This window comes from Eubalaena glacialis, chromosome 9, assembly GCF_028564815.1.
Source record: "Eubalaena glacialis isolate mEubGla1 chromosome 9, mEubGla1.1.hap2.+ XY, whole genome shotgun sequence".
Classification (NCBI taxonomy): domain Eukaryota; kingdom Metazoa; phylum Chordata; class Mammalia; order Artiodactyla; family Balaenidae; genus Eubalaena; species Eubalaena glacialis.
Window position 1 is genome coordinate 36,100,281 of NC_083724.1, and position 16,057 is coordinate 36,116,337.

General features: G+C 40.9%; 1 protein-coding gene across 2 annotated transcripts; it reads right to left on the reverse strand.

Annotated features, from left to right (window-relative positions):
- Positions 1 to 248: 248 nt before the first annotated feature.
- Positions 249 to 14,935, reverse strand: TRMT10B (tRNA methyltransferase 10B). Of its 2 annotated transcripts, none has more exons than XM_061201127.1 (9): positions 14,875 to 14,935; positions 11,392 to 11,594; positions 10,827 to 10,935; positions 10,077 to 10,201; positions 7,945 to 8,097; positions 6,705 to 6,783; positions 5,989 to 6,056; positions 2,699 to 2,822; positions 249 to 2,100 (listed from the first exon to the last, which is right to left on the reverse strand). In XM_061201127.1, the coding sequence occupies exons 2-9, from the start codon at positions 11,575 to 11,577 to the stop codon at positions 1,994 to 1,996; spliced, it is 951 nt and encodes a 316-aa protein (XP_061057110.1). In that variant the 5' UTR covers positions 11,578 to 11,594; positions 14,875 to 14,935; the 3' UTR covers positions 249 to 1,993. The 2 variants fall into 2 exon arrangements, with proteins under 2 accessions (XP_061057110.1, XP_061057111.1); XM_061201128.1 differs by having other exon boundaries at positions 11,392 to 11,589; positions 14,875 to 14,910.
- Between the last annotated feature and the right edge of the window lie 1,122 nt (positions 14,936 to 16,057).

Genomic DNA, 16,057 nt, shown 5'->3' on the forward strand with positions numbered 1-16,057 from the left:
TTCTTGTGGGTGAGACAAATCATTATAAAGTAATGATGTAGTTTTTTGTTTTTTACAATAAAGTTTACAAAAAGTTACTATTATGGTTTATTTGATGTTAACTCCCTTAGTTTTGCTAGAGTGCAGCTTCTATAATAAACTGGAAGTGAGCATTAAAATGTTATTTTCTGATGATAGTAAAACATGTTCACCAAAGAAAATGTAGACTACATAGAAAATATAAAGCAAACAAAAACCACCTGTAATCCTGTTGTTTAATGGGTGAGTATGTAACAGCTAACAATTACCGTGTGCTTACCACGTATCAAGTATTGTTCCAAAAGTGTTCTGCATGGATTAATTCATTTATTCTTAGTAACTGCAAAGACACTTAACCTCCCAGTTGAAGAAACTGAGGCACAGACTTTAACTTGGCCTACATTCTCAACTATTTGTGAATGTATATTTTTCAAATTAGAACTACAGGATTATACTTTATATACTACTTTGTTACATACTTTGCTTCAAACAACATTTAATATATTTCTTTCACGATTGCTATTAAAAATTCAATAGTATAATATTTCATTTTCATGTTATAGGATATTTTGGACATGTCTAGTTTTTTGTTGTTCTGTAGATAATACAATGATTAGGATCTCTGATTCCAAGTCTAGCCAAATCTTAACTTTGTTAGGATCATTTCCAGGAAGCCAAACAAAAGACTACCTGCCTGGGTTTTGAAAAAATAGTAGAGGTTTGTGATGGAGTTGGAGAGGAAATTTGCATTTTAAGCAAAGCCTTTAAAGGTGAAAATGAAGCCTGACAGATGATCCAGGTCAGTGGTTCTGGGGTCAGAGACCTCCCTGAGAATATATATGATAAGAGTTACAGACCCTGAAGCCTATCTATAGGAGGTCCCTATTGGATGACAGAGATTATAGAACTCATTCAATATGTTGATAAAGACCAAGCAGCATTATGTATTCCTAAAGATGTTTCCTGAAGACTGGGCCATTTTTAAGTAGTAAACTGATATAATTTAACAAGTGATCATAGCTCTGGAGGGAATAAATTGTGAAGGGGAGGGGACAGAGCAGAGAAGTAACCTTTTGGCTCTTTTGAGATATAGAATACATTTTCTGAATTTGCTAGCAGCTTAGTTATCAAGTTTACTAACCCTAACTGGCCAGAGTAACTGAAGCAACTCTACCTGACTAGGACATGAGAAAAGATCACTGAGATTTAGGTTACCTAACATGCTTGTGTCAGATGCAATGTATTTTCTGGCTCTTTTCAAGTTAGACTTATCAATACTGTGTTTTTGCTTTTCATTTTGACCTGTTAATCACAAGTATATATGAAGAATCTAGTTTGTACAAGGCTCAGAAGGATACAAAGATACTCCCACAAATTGTTAGGAGGCTACTTGTTCAGAAGAGAGAAGCCCTCCACGCTCATATTCAGAATAGGGGAGACAGAGTAGGAGCCATAGATGGAAAAAAGTGCTATGGGGGGCTTAAAGCAGGGCTAGGTAAGGAAAGGCTGATCCTGCAAAGCCTATGTACAACATATTACTTGAATTGGGGAAAATCAGCATGATCGAGATGGCTGGAGAAAGTCATACAACTTTATGCTGCCCGTGTAGTGAAAATTAGACTCAATAGAGTAATACTTACTTGATTATTTAAGCTATCTCTAAAGAGTAGGTATTTCACAAATAGATGTACAGAAGATGAATTAACACATCCAAAGCCATGTAGTTTTAGGGCTAATTCATTATTATGTAAACTTTTTAGTTAGTCAATATATATCTGGGCACTTCCTGTGAGCCAGGCACTATGGGAGATACAAAAGAGCATAAAATATGGTCCCTGTTAGTAACTCCTATCCCAGTGAAGAGCCAAGATGTCAAGTAAAGGCAAATGAGTACCACCACCATCCTCTGATCTATTCTTTGGTCAAGGCAACTCCAGCAACTTCACCTCCTGCAGCTGCAATCTTAGGCTGTCCATCATTCCACTGAGTTCTGAAGAGCATAGCCTTTTCTGGAAGAAACTCCTTTCGTCAATGCTTCAGGCCAGTTTTGAGTCTCAAAGTAAGTGGACAGGATATCAAACACTGTTAGAAAGGTAAACAGAAAACATAGTGACCACACAGAAGAAAAAGAGAACTAGTAAATGACTAATGAGGAAAAAAGTGTTCCGGAATATTTCATTCAACAAACTTACTCTACCACATATGGTACTAGATCCTGGGGAGACAGAGGCAAAGACACAGGCCCTGCTTGCCTACAAGGACCTCAGCCTACACTGAGAGATACAGGCCTGTGAATGGACAATGCTGCAACAGAGAGGAACACAGTACAGTGGGAACAAAACAGGCCCTGACGTGGCCTGGGATGTGGAGGGGAGCAGCCAAGATGCCTGTGAACTGAATCCTGAAGGACAAACAGGAATTCACTGTTCAATGATAGATTGAAGGCATGGCATTCTAGGACAAGGGAACAATTTCAACTATCTTTAACATAGTTGGGAACCAGGAAGAAAATGAAAACTGCTTCTGAGAGGCCAGAATACGTGTCACAAAGTACATACAATAAAGTCCAAGCACATCAGTCACAGGGGAGACTGCTTCAAGGGCCGTTTATACTGAAACACAATGCAAAGAAGCAGCAGCAGAACTAATACACGTTAAGCATGGGCCATGCGAGCAGTACCTTGATTGATGGCCAGTATCTCTGAATGATAGTTTTTCCCATTCTGGCGTCTGACCATGTATTCCTGGATTGGTAAGCGAGCGGTCTTGACAGAGTGTTCTTGGGCCTTTTGAAATGTCACCTTCTGTAAATCACAAATATTTTTCTTATAAAAATAATACACAAGGATAGTCTCATTGTAATATGCAGAGCAAACTGTAAGAATCCTCATGTACCACCACCCCAATTTCCATCTGTAATCATAATTAAATGATAAGTGTATTAAAATTAAGTAGCCTATGGTAGAATGGAAGAAACTGTAGATAAGGAAAAATGGCTTGTGCAGCAACACCTCACTTATTTGGGATTCATTTATCTGCTGGCTTCCACTCACTGCTACTTACAACCAAGAAGGAAATAAGTAAAAAGAGGCACATCTGCAGCCACACTCTGCATCCAAAAATCCAAGCCGTCTAATCAATGAGAGGAGAACACTCCTAGCCCTAACTCAGTAAGACCCAATTCTGGACATCTGGAGTTTTCAGTCATAGCCAATTGGTAGCAGCAGATCAGAAATAAGGGAGAGAGGATTCGAGTCAGGTGTACCACCAGCAACAAGACAGCATTAAGGTATGACAGCATATAGCCCAATGAAAAGGAAAGGATCTGAAAACTACAAAAAGAAGGCAGAACTCAAAAAATCCAACAATCTGAGGCCATTTAGCATCAGAGTACAGTAACTAATGTCCCTTTAAAGATGTCCCTGAGTCATGGACTGAAGTTTAAATTATACTCACTACCTTGTAAGAAGCTCTGGGAAGGTCATCTACCTATTTGTAATTTCAGGATTAAAGGTTTAGATTACTGAGAAAATTAGCATACTTAGGTTTGGAAGGGACCTCGGTAGTTAACTATTCCACTCCAACCACCCATCCAATGTTTGTCTATCCTCTATGAACTTTCTCCCAGATGGCCTCTGGCTTTAAATGGACAACCCTTGTGACAGGGAGTTCGTGCATCCTAGGGTAACCCATTTCAATTTTGATAGTAGCAGTTAATAGGAAATCGTCTTGATATTGAGGCAAATTTTCTATTTTCCCTGAGACTTCCAGTCATCTGTCCTAGTTCTGTTCCCCCAGGGTCACACCAGGCAAGTAAAATGGCCCTTCCACAAGACAGCCATTCAGATACCTGAAGGCAGGGATCATGCCCTATGAATCCTCTCGTCTCCAAACTGACAGCCTCAGTTCTGTTGACTTTTCCTTGACTATGATTTAGTTTTGAGTCCCTTCATTATTCAGGTCAACCCCTTCTGAACTTGTTCTAGCTTGTCAATGTCTTTTCATTTACTGCCCCATATTGACTGGCCACCGTGAGAATGGTCTAACCAATTGGAACGGTGTGAAGCAGGCCTAGCACCTTCTTTGTTCTGACACTGGACTACCTGCCTCTCAGATTCACATGAAACACAATTCCAAAAGAGAACGTCCAAAAATGTTTTAAGTGATGCAATTCAGATGGGATAAAGGTACAGCTACTCAAAGGACTTCTTTGAAGGATAACACTCCTTTGCATATATGAGCTATGATTATGTTTTAAGTCTATTCCTTTATAATCACTTTGAACTGAAGCACAGAATTCAAAGTTAGTAGGAAACTTGGATGCTGCCCTGAAGGAGTTTACAGTCTAGTTTCTGTTCTCTGAACATTTAAAGATAAAATGACTCCCCTTGAAGAAATCTTGTTCTTAGCACATTTCTGTGAAGAAGCCAAACTCAAGTAACAACTAAACAAATCTTTGTGCCAGTTATTTTTCAGTTTAAATGTTGGTGGAAAATAAAAAGAGGACAGTGTGTTAAATTTGCACATCTATAGATCATACACTGCTCACTGGCCCTCTAGAATTGTCTGCTTCAAAAAAGGGGATGTCACTCTGCTGTGGAAGACTGTATTTGGTTGTTATGTCTCTTTAATCTCTTTTAACCTTAAATAGCCCCCATGACTATTTCAGTTTTCACTACATTGACTTTTTTGAAAGTCTGGTCCAGGTGTCTTGTAGAATGTCGCACATCCTGGATCTGTTTATGATTAAATTCAGTTTAAACATTTTCTAATAAGAATACGTCACAGGTGAGATTCCATCACATCAGGAGGCACATGTCACTACTGGTGATTCTAAGTTTGATCATTTGTTAAGATGGTGACCTCCAGATCACTTTATTGTAATGGTACACTTTTGTGGGCTGGTACTTTGAGACCACTTGGAATAGTCAGTTCCCTCACAACCTTTCGTTCAGTCAATTCCCTGAATCAATGATTACTCTGAGAGTGACAAAATGATGATTTCTCAATTCTATTATGCATTTCTCATTTATTAACTGGCATTCTTTAGAGCTCTCTCCTCCCCCCACCTCCTGCCCATTTTTTAGATTATCACTATGGAGTCATGGAACTCTGACTTTTTTAGAATAAATGCAATTCAGTTAAGTATCATCTGTGTCAAATATGTATATGTATCTCATATATACATGAAAAAATACACTCACATATATGAAAAAATATATATATATAAAATATACCCGTAAACACGTACTTGTGTGATCACAGACTATATCAAGAGGGATACACAAGAAAACCATGCTTGCCTCATGCAGCGGATACTGGGTGACAAGGATGAGAGGTAGACTTACTTTTCACTGTGCTCCTTTTTATACATTTTAACCATTATATCATTATTTATTAACTATGCAATATGCTAATTAAATATTAAAAAATTATCTCAACAAATATTTGTATAAGAGAAACATATTTCAAAACTCCAATTATTCCAATAAAATTCCAATTCAACAAAAGAAATCTGGACGGTCCTACTAAGGTAGAGATTATGGGATAAGACTTCTGTCAACAGGGAAGATGGCCTAAGAAGGAACAAACTGCTCTTTCACAAAGAACAAACAGCTGGTAAGAATGCTGAGTCAAAGCTTCCTTGGTCAAGATCAGAGTCATCCTTGCAGAACTGAAGAGAGGAGAGAAGAAAGGAATTCAATAATGGTTATTTATGTAATTACCAAATACTTCCCATTCCAGTCCCTGACTGGATTCTGTCAGGTCAGTGTTGCTGACATTGCTGATGAGAAGAGAGAGAAGTTGGCAAGTAGGAGGGCCAACCTAGGCAGAATAGGCTCCTACTTCCTATTGCTTCTGAGTTTTTAGGCCTTTTGGCCTAAGATTACGACAGGGCAAGGATTTCTTTCTCTAGAAGAAAGCGCCACTTTTCAAAATGCAGTTGTCAGGCCTAAAATGTACACCTACCTTCTGAATGCTTTCGTCCACAAGTCCACCAAGGATGTAAACTTTGTTTAGATCAACATCTTCAAGAGCTAATGAAAAAATGAAGGCCACTGAGGTCAGTCTGTTTTATAATTTCTAAATCCAAAGACTGTAAAAGGAAAGAATTATTAATGATAAAAGTAGACATTTAATGAAATAGAAAACAAAAAGATAGTAGATTTGCTAATTAGATTTGCTAATTCCCTGAAAAGATCAATTAAATGTCAATTAATTAGACATATCTAATCAGATATGCAGACTCAACACCGTTAGGATTCAGAAAGGAGGCAAAATGTCAAAGGAAGGTAAAATTGAAGAGAATACTGAGATCAACTTAATACAATAAAATTGAAAATTATGCAAAATAGATGATTTTCTGCGGAAAAAAATATTTATCTAACATCAATCTGAGAAGGGTCGATGTGAGGAGGTGACAAGGAAAACTCACGAGGATTACCAGGTAACTCACAAGCTCCAGCTGAGGAAGGAGACCCTAAATCTGTGCAGCTGTGTGCACATGGCAGGACAAATATGAAGCATTCAGTGAGGTCTCTGTCCATAAGAGGTGTGCAATTAATGTCCATTCCTTTTTTTCTTGGATACACCTTGGGTGGCTTTAACAAACTCTGACCCCGGGAATAATGAAATAAAGGGCTGGATGCAATGTGCTACATGAATGCATGCAGTAAAGTACATACCATGTTCTGAGTCAGGAGTCAGGTACACAAGGGTTTCCAGAGGAAATAAACTAAAGCAGTCTTCTTCTGTTATGTCTAGCTGAAAAATGTAAACAATCCAATGTAGTGTGAACTAGGTTAAGACATAGCCCACGCTGCAGCAACTAGTTACAGGGCGTGTAGTTTCTATCAGGCATGGCTCCAGGTACATCAAGAGGATACATGTCTGACAACCTGTTCTCAGAAAGTGCTCAGCTGGGTAGCGGAAGTAGAAAGGTACAGACATTCGACCCTACAAAATGAGACAGAAAGTGGTATGAGGCCCTAAGAGACATAAAGGGAGCACGCCCCAGGACTACAGAGAGGGAATGACAACACCAGGGACAATGTTCTAGCAAAGGGAATGCTGGAACTGGGTTTCTGAAGAGGTGAGATTGACACACGTACAAAAGGAAGAAGTATTCAAAGTGGAGGGAATCACCTAAGAAAAGCATGAAGACAGGAAAGCAAGGGGACTGAACTGCGCGGCTCTTAGAGTGGATCTGTTTGGCTCACATACAGGAATCATAAAACACATACAGAAAAGTAAAGCTGGGAATGGCTGTGTTACAGGAGGGATCGTTAAGGTAACAGCAACCATGACTAACTGTGCAGCACCACACAGGGCGCTTTTCACACTCGGTGCCTCTGAGGACCTCCCTGGAAAAGGCCACACTACCCAGTCTCAGCTACATAATGCAAACACACAAGGGCACTTTTAGTGGCACTTCTTAGGCACTGATCTGGATTCTTGCCTGTATATCAATCACTACATTTAAGAGATCCTAGGGAAAGTATTGAAAGTAACTTAGTACTCCCTAAAACTCATCTTAAATCCATATTACTTCCATAAGGATTCTCTCTCTTTCCCCCAAAATTCATGTTCCCTAATTCTGCACTACTAAGAACAAGAAAGGAATCATGGCATGTCCCTAAAACATTCCTGGTACATAGTCTAGCATACAATACTCTGGATACAAAATACAGCCCTAGATACTGGTAATATTAGTTTGCCAATGCAGTGGAAGGATGAAAATTTTAAAACATAAGAACTGATGAGAGGTTCTAAATTTTTAAAGATTGTAATAGTGAAAACATATAACATATACACATACACATATTTTTTTACATTGAAATGTGAAAAAGTAAAAAAAATTTACTATTACCCCCTCCAACCTACTTTTCACATGACAATTTAAATAATATGCAAAATGAGGCTTACCAGATAACTAGAAAATCCATCATTCATCCTCAAACACTCTTCATACAGGGGACTGTCTGTGGTGAATCCAGTGAGGCAGATCCAAAATGGCCTGTCAGCTTTTTTATTTGAACCATACAACCTTCGGATCTGTCCAGCCAGTCTACTTAATTCCTTCGAAGAAGTAAGGACAACTTATGGTAGGAACATGCCCACTCTTTCTAAATTCATTATCAACAAATGGTTACTCAGTAAGTTCACTGAATACTACTCTGGGAAAGCTCATGAATTCAATGGCCCTTTTACTCCAGGAGTGAGTACATGCATGTATGCACGTGTGTTACATTCCATGGTATCACACCTTATAGATGAAAGTTAAGGTAATGATACTAGCCCAGAAAACCAAGACCTCTCTCTCCTTCTGGATCTGCTGATATATATGTATATATAAATATATACATATATGTATATATAAAATTTTTCTTTTAGCTTTTACCTAAAATCTTACCATGTGGGCTTCCCTGGTGGCACAGTGGTTACGAATCCGCCTGCCAATGCAGGGGACACGGGTTCGAGCCCTGGTCGGGCTCGATCCCACATGCCGCAGAGCAACTAAGCCCGTGCGCCACAACTACTGAGCCTGCACTCTAGATCCTGTGAGCCACAACTACTGAATCCCACGCCTAGAGCCCGTGCTCCGCAACAAGAGAAGCCACTGCAATGAGAAGCCGCGCACTGCAATGAAGAGTAGCCCCCGCTCGCTACAACTAGAGAAAGCCTGTGCCCAGCAACGAAGACTCAATGCAGCCAAAAATAAATAAATTTATATATAAAAAAAATCTTACCATGTGATGGTTACTGTTTATTAAAAAGAGACTAGATTACTGTGCAGACATTTTTATACTCCATCAGTTAAACTTGGCACCTTCTCCCTAACTTCAGGAGCTGTCATACGTTCGGAAGTTTTAACTTTCCATCCTGATTTGGAGACATCACCCGTATAGAAAGGTAGTTTCACAATCTGGCCTGATTTGGTTCAGTGCAGGAAAAAAAACAAAGCTTTGGATTTGATTTAATCTGATACCTCAATTAATATAAACATTAGAAAATTCTTAGTTGACCTTTTCAGAGGGATATAGTTAGAGGTTCCATGGAAGAATCCCAGATCCTAATTTCTCTGAGAAACATGCAAACACTAGCATGTATAACAGGGACGTTGGAAAACACAGATTTCTTTTGTGGTGTAAGGCCTAAAATCAAGGCCCAATATTGTGTGCCGCTTTGATATCTGGTGAAAATGAGAGGCCTTGAATGGCCTAACTGCAAGTTCCCCTCCCAATTCTGCTCCCATGGATAAGGTTCACTAGCTAAACAATTTTTTTAATTTTTTAATCAAAGGGATTCCTTTGATAAAGGGTTCCTGCTATCCCTGAGTAGTGGGTTTCAATTCTCTGCCAGCCCATGGAATTATTCCAGCAAACCAATCACATCTTCCTGTAGGAATCTAATTTGTTGATACTACAAAACCTACCCCCCACGGCCCCTGGTTGTTCATTCTGTTCCCGAGTGCAATCCCATGTGGCCCTGCATGATATCCAGTGTCATCCTCCCCTCGGGCTGAGTATATGTGACCAATAAACTGCTATCAATCTTATCTGTCCAGTGTCGAGCGTTGTGTGTTCAGCCATCCCCAGAATCATAGGGTGAAAAATCCCTCCTTCACCAACAGGGTAAATGGGCGGCTTTTTAAAACACACACACTGTAGAAAGACCTCCCACCAGGTAATCTCCCCACAACATGCAACCAGGCAAATATTCCTCTCCCCGGCAGAAGGCCAAAGATTTCACCTCTGGAGAATTAAACCTGAAAGGCTCCATCTAGACTGGGGATACCATAAGCACAGAGGCAAAGGCAGTGGGCTCAAAACAGAAGATAAAGGAAAAATTTTTAAACTAAACCATATGTCTATTCTCTTCCTGATTCTTTACAACAGCCATCTCAGAACTTAGTAGCCACGTGTAGAAAACTAAACACATTTGCTGGTTTACTAGAGAATCACAGAAGCTGGAGCTGGTCATGTTCTTTGTGAAAGCTGTTCCCACCTGGACCTCCCTCATGTGAGCAGGAATTCAGAGTTCAGTGGATGTTTTACCTTCTTAGACATGTGGTGGGTCATACTCAAATCGATACAGAGTCTTGGTCCTGAGTGTTTGGCTTCCAAAAGTCTTTCCTTGGTTAAGGATCTCAGAAAACGTTTGCTGTGCTGGGGGTAGATGCCTAGAGTAGAAATATCAGAAAGGAATAAACATGGAAAAACTGAAAAATGTTATTCAGTAAGAAATAAATCTCCCCAGCCAGGTGAGTACTTTTTGCATATGAAGAGAAACTGGAAGCTCATGCAAGGTATTCATTCATTAGGCAGTTTAGGTATAGCAGAACGGTGAAATGAGTGCTCTGGAGCACACTGCTGGATCTAAGAAGAGTTCAGTTTGTTCATTTATTACCTATATGATCTTGGGCATGTTATTTAATTTCGTTGAGCCTCAATCCCTTCACCTAGAAAATGAGGATAATAGAAGTACTTACCCTTATGGTAATCCATGTAAAATTCTTAGCACTGAACCTAGCACACAGTACTGAATAAACATTGGCTGTTGTTGGTATCATTCTTTCTACTTCTAGGCTTATAAACACATACATGCACTAGACAGCTTATATTTGAAAGGCAGCCTCAAATGTTGCTCTCTTTGATACTTTGATTCCCAACAAAATAGGCTAATAGGTCCTATCTCCCAGATGTTTGTTTTACTTAAAAACACTATCCCTACTCTCCTAGGAACAGGCAGATACCGGTTTGCTAAGAAATAAATATAATTACACCAGCAATCTGATTTATTGTTACCTGAATTTTCTGCACGGTTGGCTTTTCTTCTTTCTTTCTCTTGTTTTCTTTTACTCTTCTTTGCTGCAACTACCTTTTCCCAGTGTCTCTGTTTTCTTTGGACATTTTGCTTATGTTATCCAGAAAACAAAATTGTTTGAGAACTTCATAAGCACCAAAAAGGAAAATGAATATTAGAAATAGTTACTTAATTATTTTTTAAATTTAGATTAAAGTTAGGAGAGAAAAAGGGTATTAGTCTTAAAAACAAAAATGGACTACATTGTGTTTAGAGAAAGCAGAACCCCAGAAAAGAGATGTGACATGCCCAAGGTCACAGTAAATTTATTAGGGACAGGGTTGAGATTTCCTGACCCTTCTGGGGTGTACAAAAATTCCTCTTAATTTTACTTACTTTTTCTATGACTCAAATGGAACTGAAAACTTAAACCAGGAAACTCATCCCTGGGAATACACCTAACTCATTCCCAGTCTTTTTTTTACCAATATCTATCCTTAGAACAGGGGTCTCTGGGACATTCCGTCGTCTCAAAGCCCGTGACCATAAACAATCCACTCCACTCACCGAGCGCCACACTGCATTGCTTGTAGGCAGGGTCATCTCTTCTCGATGCTCACATTCCACGTCAATCTGTAGAAGCTGGAAGCTTTCAGAGATGCCATCTTCACCTGTGTCCTCTAGGGTGACTTCTTGCTCCTGCAGCACGTGTGACTCTGTTTTCTGAGCGCTCCCTTCTAACTTCCAGTCCATGTGCTTAGTCCTCTGTCCTTTTCACCCAGATTAGGAAAAGGTACAATTATGTGAGACATTACATTATTGAACTTGCAGAGGTATTCCCCTATATCCAAATGATGAACAGGGTTACTGCGTTACTGAAGGAGTAGAGAAGTGTGTAAAATACTAACACAGATTAACTGAACTGAGAAAAGCATGTGTGTTTTCTAGAGAAATAAGTCAGCACAGAAATCTTTCAGGAGTAAGGAAGCCAAATTCACTTCTTAGAAGACAAGCACAACTCCTGACAACCCCAAGAAATCAATCAAATTCAAATCAAATTCACTGCTGCAGTGACACAGATAATGAGTTCATTTACTGTATTCTTTGAAATGCACGTATGAGTTGAGGGCAAGACAGAGATGGCAAAATCCACCTATCCCATTATGTTTCTGTTTATTTTCAAAACCATTCCTTTAGCAAATATTTACTGAGCACCTACTCTATGTAAAGTCCTGTACTAGAAACATCCTGGGAGGTTTAGAGCTAGCCAAAAATTATGGTAAAGAGTGGCCCAAAACCAACCAAGAATTCTAGGTTGCACATATTCCCTCCCCCGACTCAGTATCACTGCAGCAGAAATCCACAGTCATAGTGGAAACGGCTAATATCCATCAGAAGTGCCGAGGTAGAAAAATATGAAGAACCATTGTTACAACACACTTAACTAATGTAATAATTTCAAAGTGGTGTTCAAAATCCTTGAGGAAGATATGACTAAGAAGTGTTCTAGTCTACAGCTAAGTGTCACAGACAAAGAATGGTATGACCATTGCTCACAGCTGCTCCTCTGAGCCTAGTGTGCTACCTACATATTAGGAAAAGTGTATCTTTGAAAAAGTAAATCTATGTAATATGATCCATGCACATGGTAAAAAGACCTAGTTGTAAGAAAAGTAATGATCAATTCTCTGACCCCTTCCACCTCTAGGGGGCAACGCTTGTTAACCAGGTGTTTTTAGTTCTTCTGGTAATTTACTCCTTAACCTGAAATCATATGCTTACATCATTACTTCTTTTTTCATCATTACTTCTTGATTCATCAACTTTCCCTATGAAACACTAAAATTCAAATCACTTTAATTAGCCCCTTTTATTTTTAGCTCTTCTCTTAGTTACCTTGACCTTTAAATTCTTTTGAGGTATAATTTATACACAATAAAATGCCAAGATTTTAAAGGGTGTAGCTCAACAAGTTTGTGTGTCGGGAGGGATGGTGGGGGGGGGAGGTTTGAAGGGGTGGGAAGTGAGGGATGGGAATATACCAGCTCAATGAGTTTTTGACAAGTGCGTAGGGCCTGTATTACCCACATCCCATCAAGATATAGAACATTTCCATCACTCCAGAAAGTTCCCTTCCTTCTGCACTTTCCAAGTCAATCTCCATCCCATTCTCACTGCTTTCCAAACGCAATCATTGCTCTTTTTTCTATAACCATAGATTAGCTGTGCCTTATGTTATTTAAATGGACTCAAACAGTGTGTACTCTTTTGAACTTGACATTTTGCCCCACAACTTGTTTTTGAGATTCATATATATTGCTTCATGTATCAGTAGTTTGTTCCTTTTTATTGCTGAGCAGTATTCCACACATGAATATACCACAATTTGTTTATTCTCCTGTTGATAGACATTTGAGATTTTTCCAGTTTGTGGCTTTTACGAATAAAGCGGCCAAGAAATTCTCATACAAGCGTTTTTGTGGACATATGTTTTCATATCTGTCGGCTAAGTACTAACAGAAGTGCTGGGTCATAGGATGGGTGCTATTTAACTCGTAAGAAACTGCCATCAGTTTCCCAGAGTGATTTAACATTTCACACTGCTGTCAGCAGTCTGTGAGAGTTCCAAATGGTCTGCATCATCCCCAACATTTGCTGTTGTCAGGGTTCTTAATTTTAACCATTTTTGTGTAGTGGAACCTCACTGTGTTTTAATTTGCATTTGTTTGATTATTAATGATATTGAGCTTTTTTTTCATGCAACTTATTGGTAATTCATAATATATCTCTGTGAGATACCTGTTCAAGTTGATGACATTGAAATTAAAATGGAGTAATAGTTCAGGAATACAAAAATGGGGTTGGGTGGCCATTGAAGATCTGGTCTCAGGCACGTCTGCATCACTGAGAACTTGAATTTTCTCTGAACTGTACCACACCCAAGGACACCATCAGTCATACTCAGAACAACGCCGGCCAGCTGCAATATTACGGTCTCAAGGTCTCCCCTTGTAACTATGCAACCATTTCAGACCCCAACCAATCCTTACTTAATAAGCACCCTTACTTCTTGCCAGCTCCAATTACAATTCTTGATAAATAACTCATTTAACTAACTGTAACCTTGCAGTTTTTGCCGTTATAAGCTTGCCCCGTTTTGTAGCCTGAAGGAACACAATTCAAGTGCTTCTTGAATCTGTGTCTCCCATGCTATAGTCCTCAATGTGGCCAGAATAAAACTCTTTTCTATTCCTATTATAGACTGTTTACTGATTATTTGTCTGGACACTTACAATGGCCTATATTGATCATTAATGATCATCCATTGTTCTCTGCAATATCTGGTCTACTTGCTGTTGCTGTTCCTTAAACATACCAAGGATATTCCCACCTTAGGGCCTTTGCACTTGCTGGTCTTTCTACCTCAATCCTCTTCCCCTAGATAATTATATGACTACCTTCCTCACTTCATTCAGAATTTCATTATCCAACATGGCACACTTCTTACTTATTTTTTTGTCTGAACTTTCTCCTCCCTATAATGTAAGCAAGTGTTCTGTTTGCTTTGTTCACTACATCCTCAGTGCCTGGCAACGAGCTTCGTACATAACAGACGCTCAATAAAGACTTGCTGAATTAATAAATCCTCCACTCCACCACCTCTGCGTTGACAGAGGCCTCAGAACTTTTTTCTAACCCAAGTCCCACCTGATGAGCATATCCCTGGGCGCTAAGTGATGGAGGCTTCTCTCATCTCCTCATTCTAAGTTTTAGCCACCAAAGCCGGCTCCACTCCTCTGTCACCTTCAGCACTAGAACACCCTGACCCCAATCTCGAGTGTACCCCGCGTGCAGGCCCAGTCTGGTCCATAAGCTGCGAGTACGAAGGGAAGCAGGAAGGAATAGCGCCAAGAAGGTGGGGGACATGAGGCCACAAGACTGCTGGGCGGGCGCCTGCTCCCCAGGCGTCTGGCCCGCCCGCGAACGAGGCGGCACTCCCAGGCCAGACCCCCAGCCCCCAACCCTGCCGGCAACGAGACCCCAGCGTACCTGAACCCGTCACCTCACGCAGCAGCAGAGCCACCTACCAAGCCCCGCCTCCGACTTCACTTCCGGTTCCTGCCCCTCTCCGAGTAGCATTCTGGGAGTTGTCGTTTTCAGCCTAGCGGCTGTGTGTTCCGCGAAAACCTGGGCTTCGGCTGCCGTGCCCACGGTGGTACTAAGGAGCTGCGTCCCGTCAGAAGCTTGCCGCGCCTCACTGAGCCTCCGTTTCCTCGCATGTTAGCTGGGCATACAATCCCAGCCGCTCGCCGACCGCACAGGGCTGCTGCAGGTGACCAGGCGCTTTGATGGCTGTCAAGGGCTGGACACGGCGAAGGTGGGCTGAAACCAGACTCGAACCACCCCTCATCTCACAACCTGGGGGCCTTGCCTTCCCCTGGTCTCCCTGGGCTTCCCCACAACCAGAAGAGACCACGAGCTGACATAGTTCCCCTCACCACTAGCTGGCCATCCAGGATCATAACAGATATCCCGGCTTGGGCAGATCACGAATGAGTCTAGCCTCTGGCCACTCTCCCTCCTCTTTCTCGCCTCACAAATCCACGGGGAAACTTGTTTCTCAGAGACCTGAAGCGACTTGTCCAAGCCTTGGCCTGATAAAAGCTATCAACCACTCTTCCCTTTATTCCTGCAGTCCTAGGGGTCTCACGCTTTCGAGAGACCCTACCATGAATGAGCCTGAAATACCTCCTGCCCAAGAAACCACAGCCTTGTTGGATCCGTCCTTGGCCTCACGGTTTCCCCTCAGGACTTTTCTTTCCACAGCTTCTCCAGCACCTCCCACCCCGTCCCCAGTCCATGCTTTAACCCATCCTTTATAATCTGCTACTGGAGCAACTTGTAAAATACTAAAACTAAACATGCTTTCTTCCTCAAAGGGCTTTTTCGGAAACCCAGCTGTCTTCTCTGCTCAGAAGCTGGCCTTGGCTTTCCATTCAGCAGGACCTGCAAAGTGGCTCAGATGGTCTTCAGTTGCGCTCACCACACCTGCCAGTCCCTGCACCTTGCACTCAGCTGTACCGAATACCTTTCCTCCCTCCCTGCCACTGCTCTGGTGTCCCTTCACTTTTCAATGAGCTCATGAAGCTCGTTCAAAAGTGGGGCTTTTCCCCACAGAAAAGGCCACCTAGCTGGTATCACTGCCCAGCCCCCTCCGGCCTCCATCCATTTA

Coding starts and splice junctions, on each gene's coding strand:
- TRMT10B (XM_061201127.1), bottom strand. CDS start 11,577: ATGGACTGGAAGTTAGAAGGGAGCGCTCAGAAAACAGAGTCACACGTG. Junction 10,936..11,391: donor GCAATGCAGTGTGGCGCTCG/GTGAGTGGAGTG, acceptor GGATAACATAAG/CAAAATGTCCAAAGAAAACA. Junction 2,823..5,988: donor TGGACGAAAGCATTCAGAAG/GTAGGTGTACAT, acceptor TGTGATTTACAG/AAGGTGACATTTCAAAAGGC.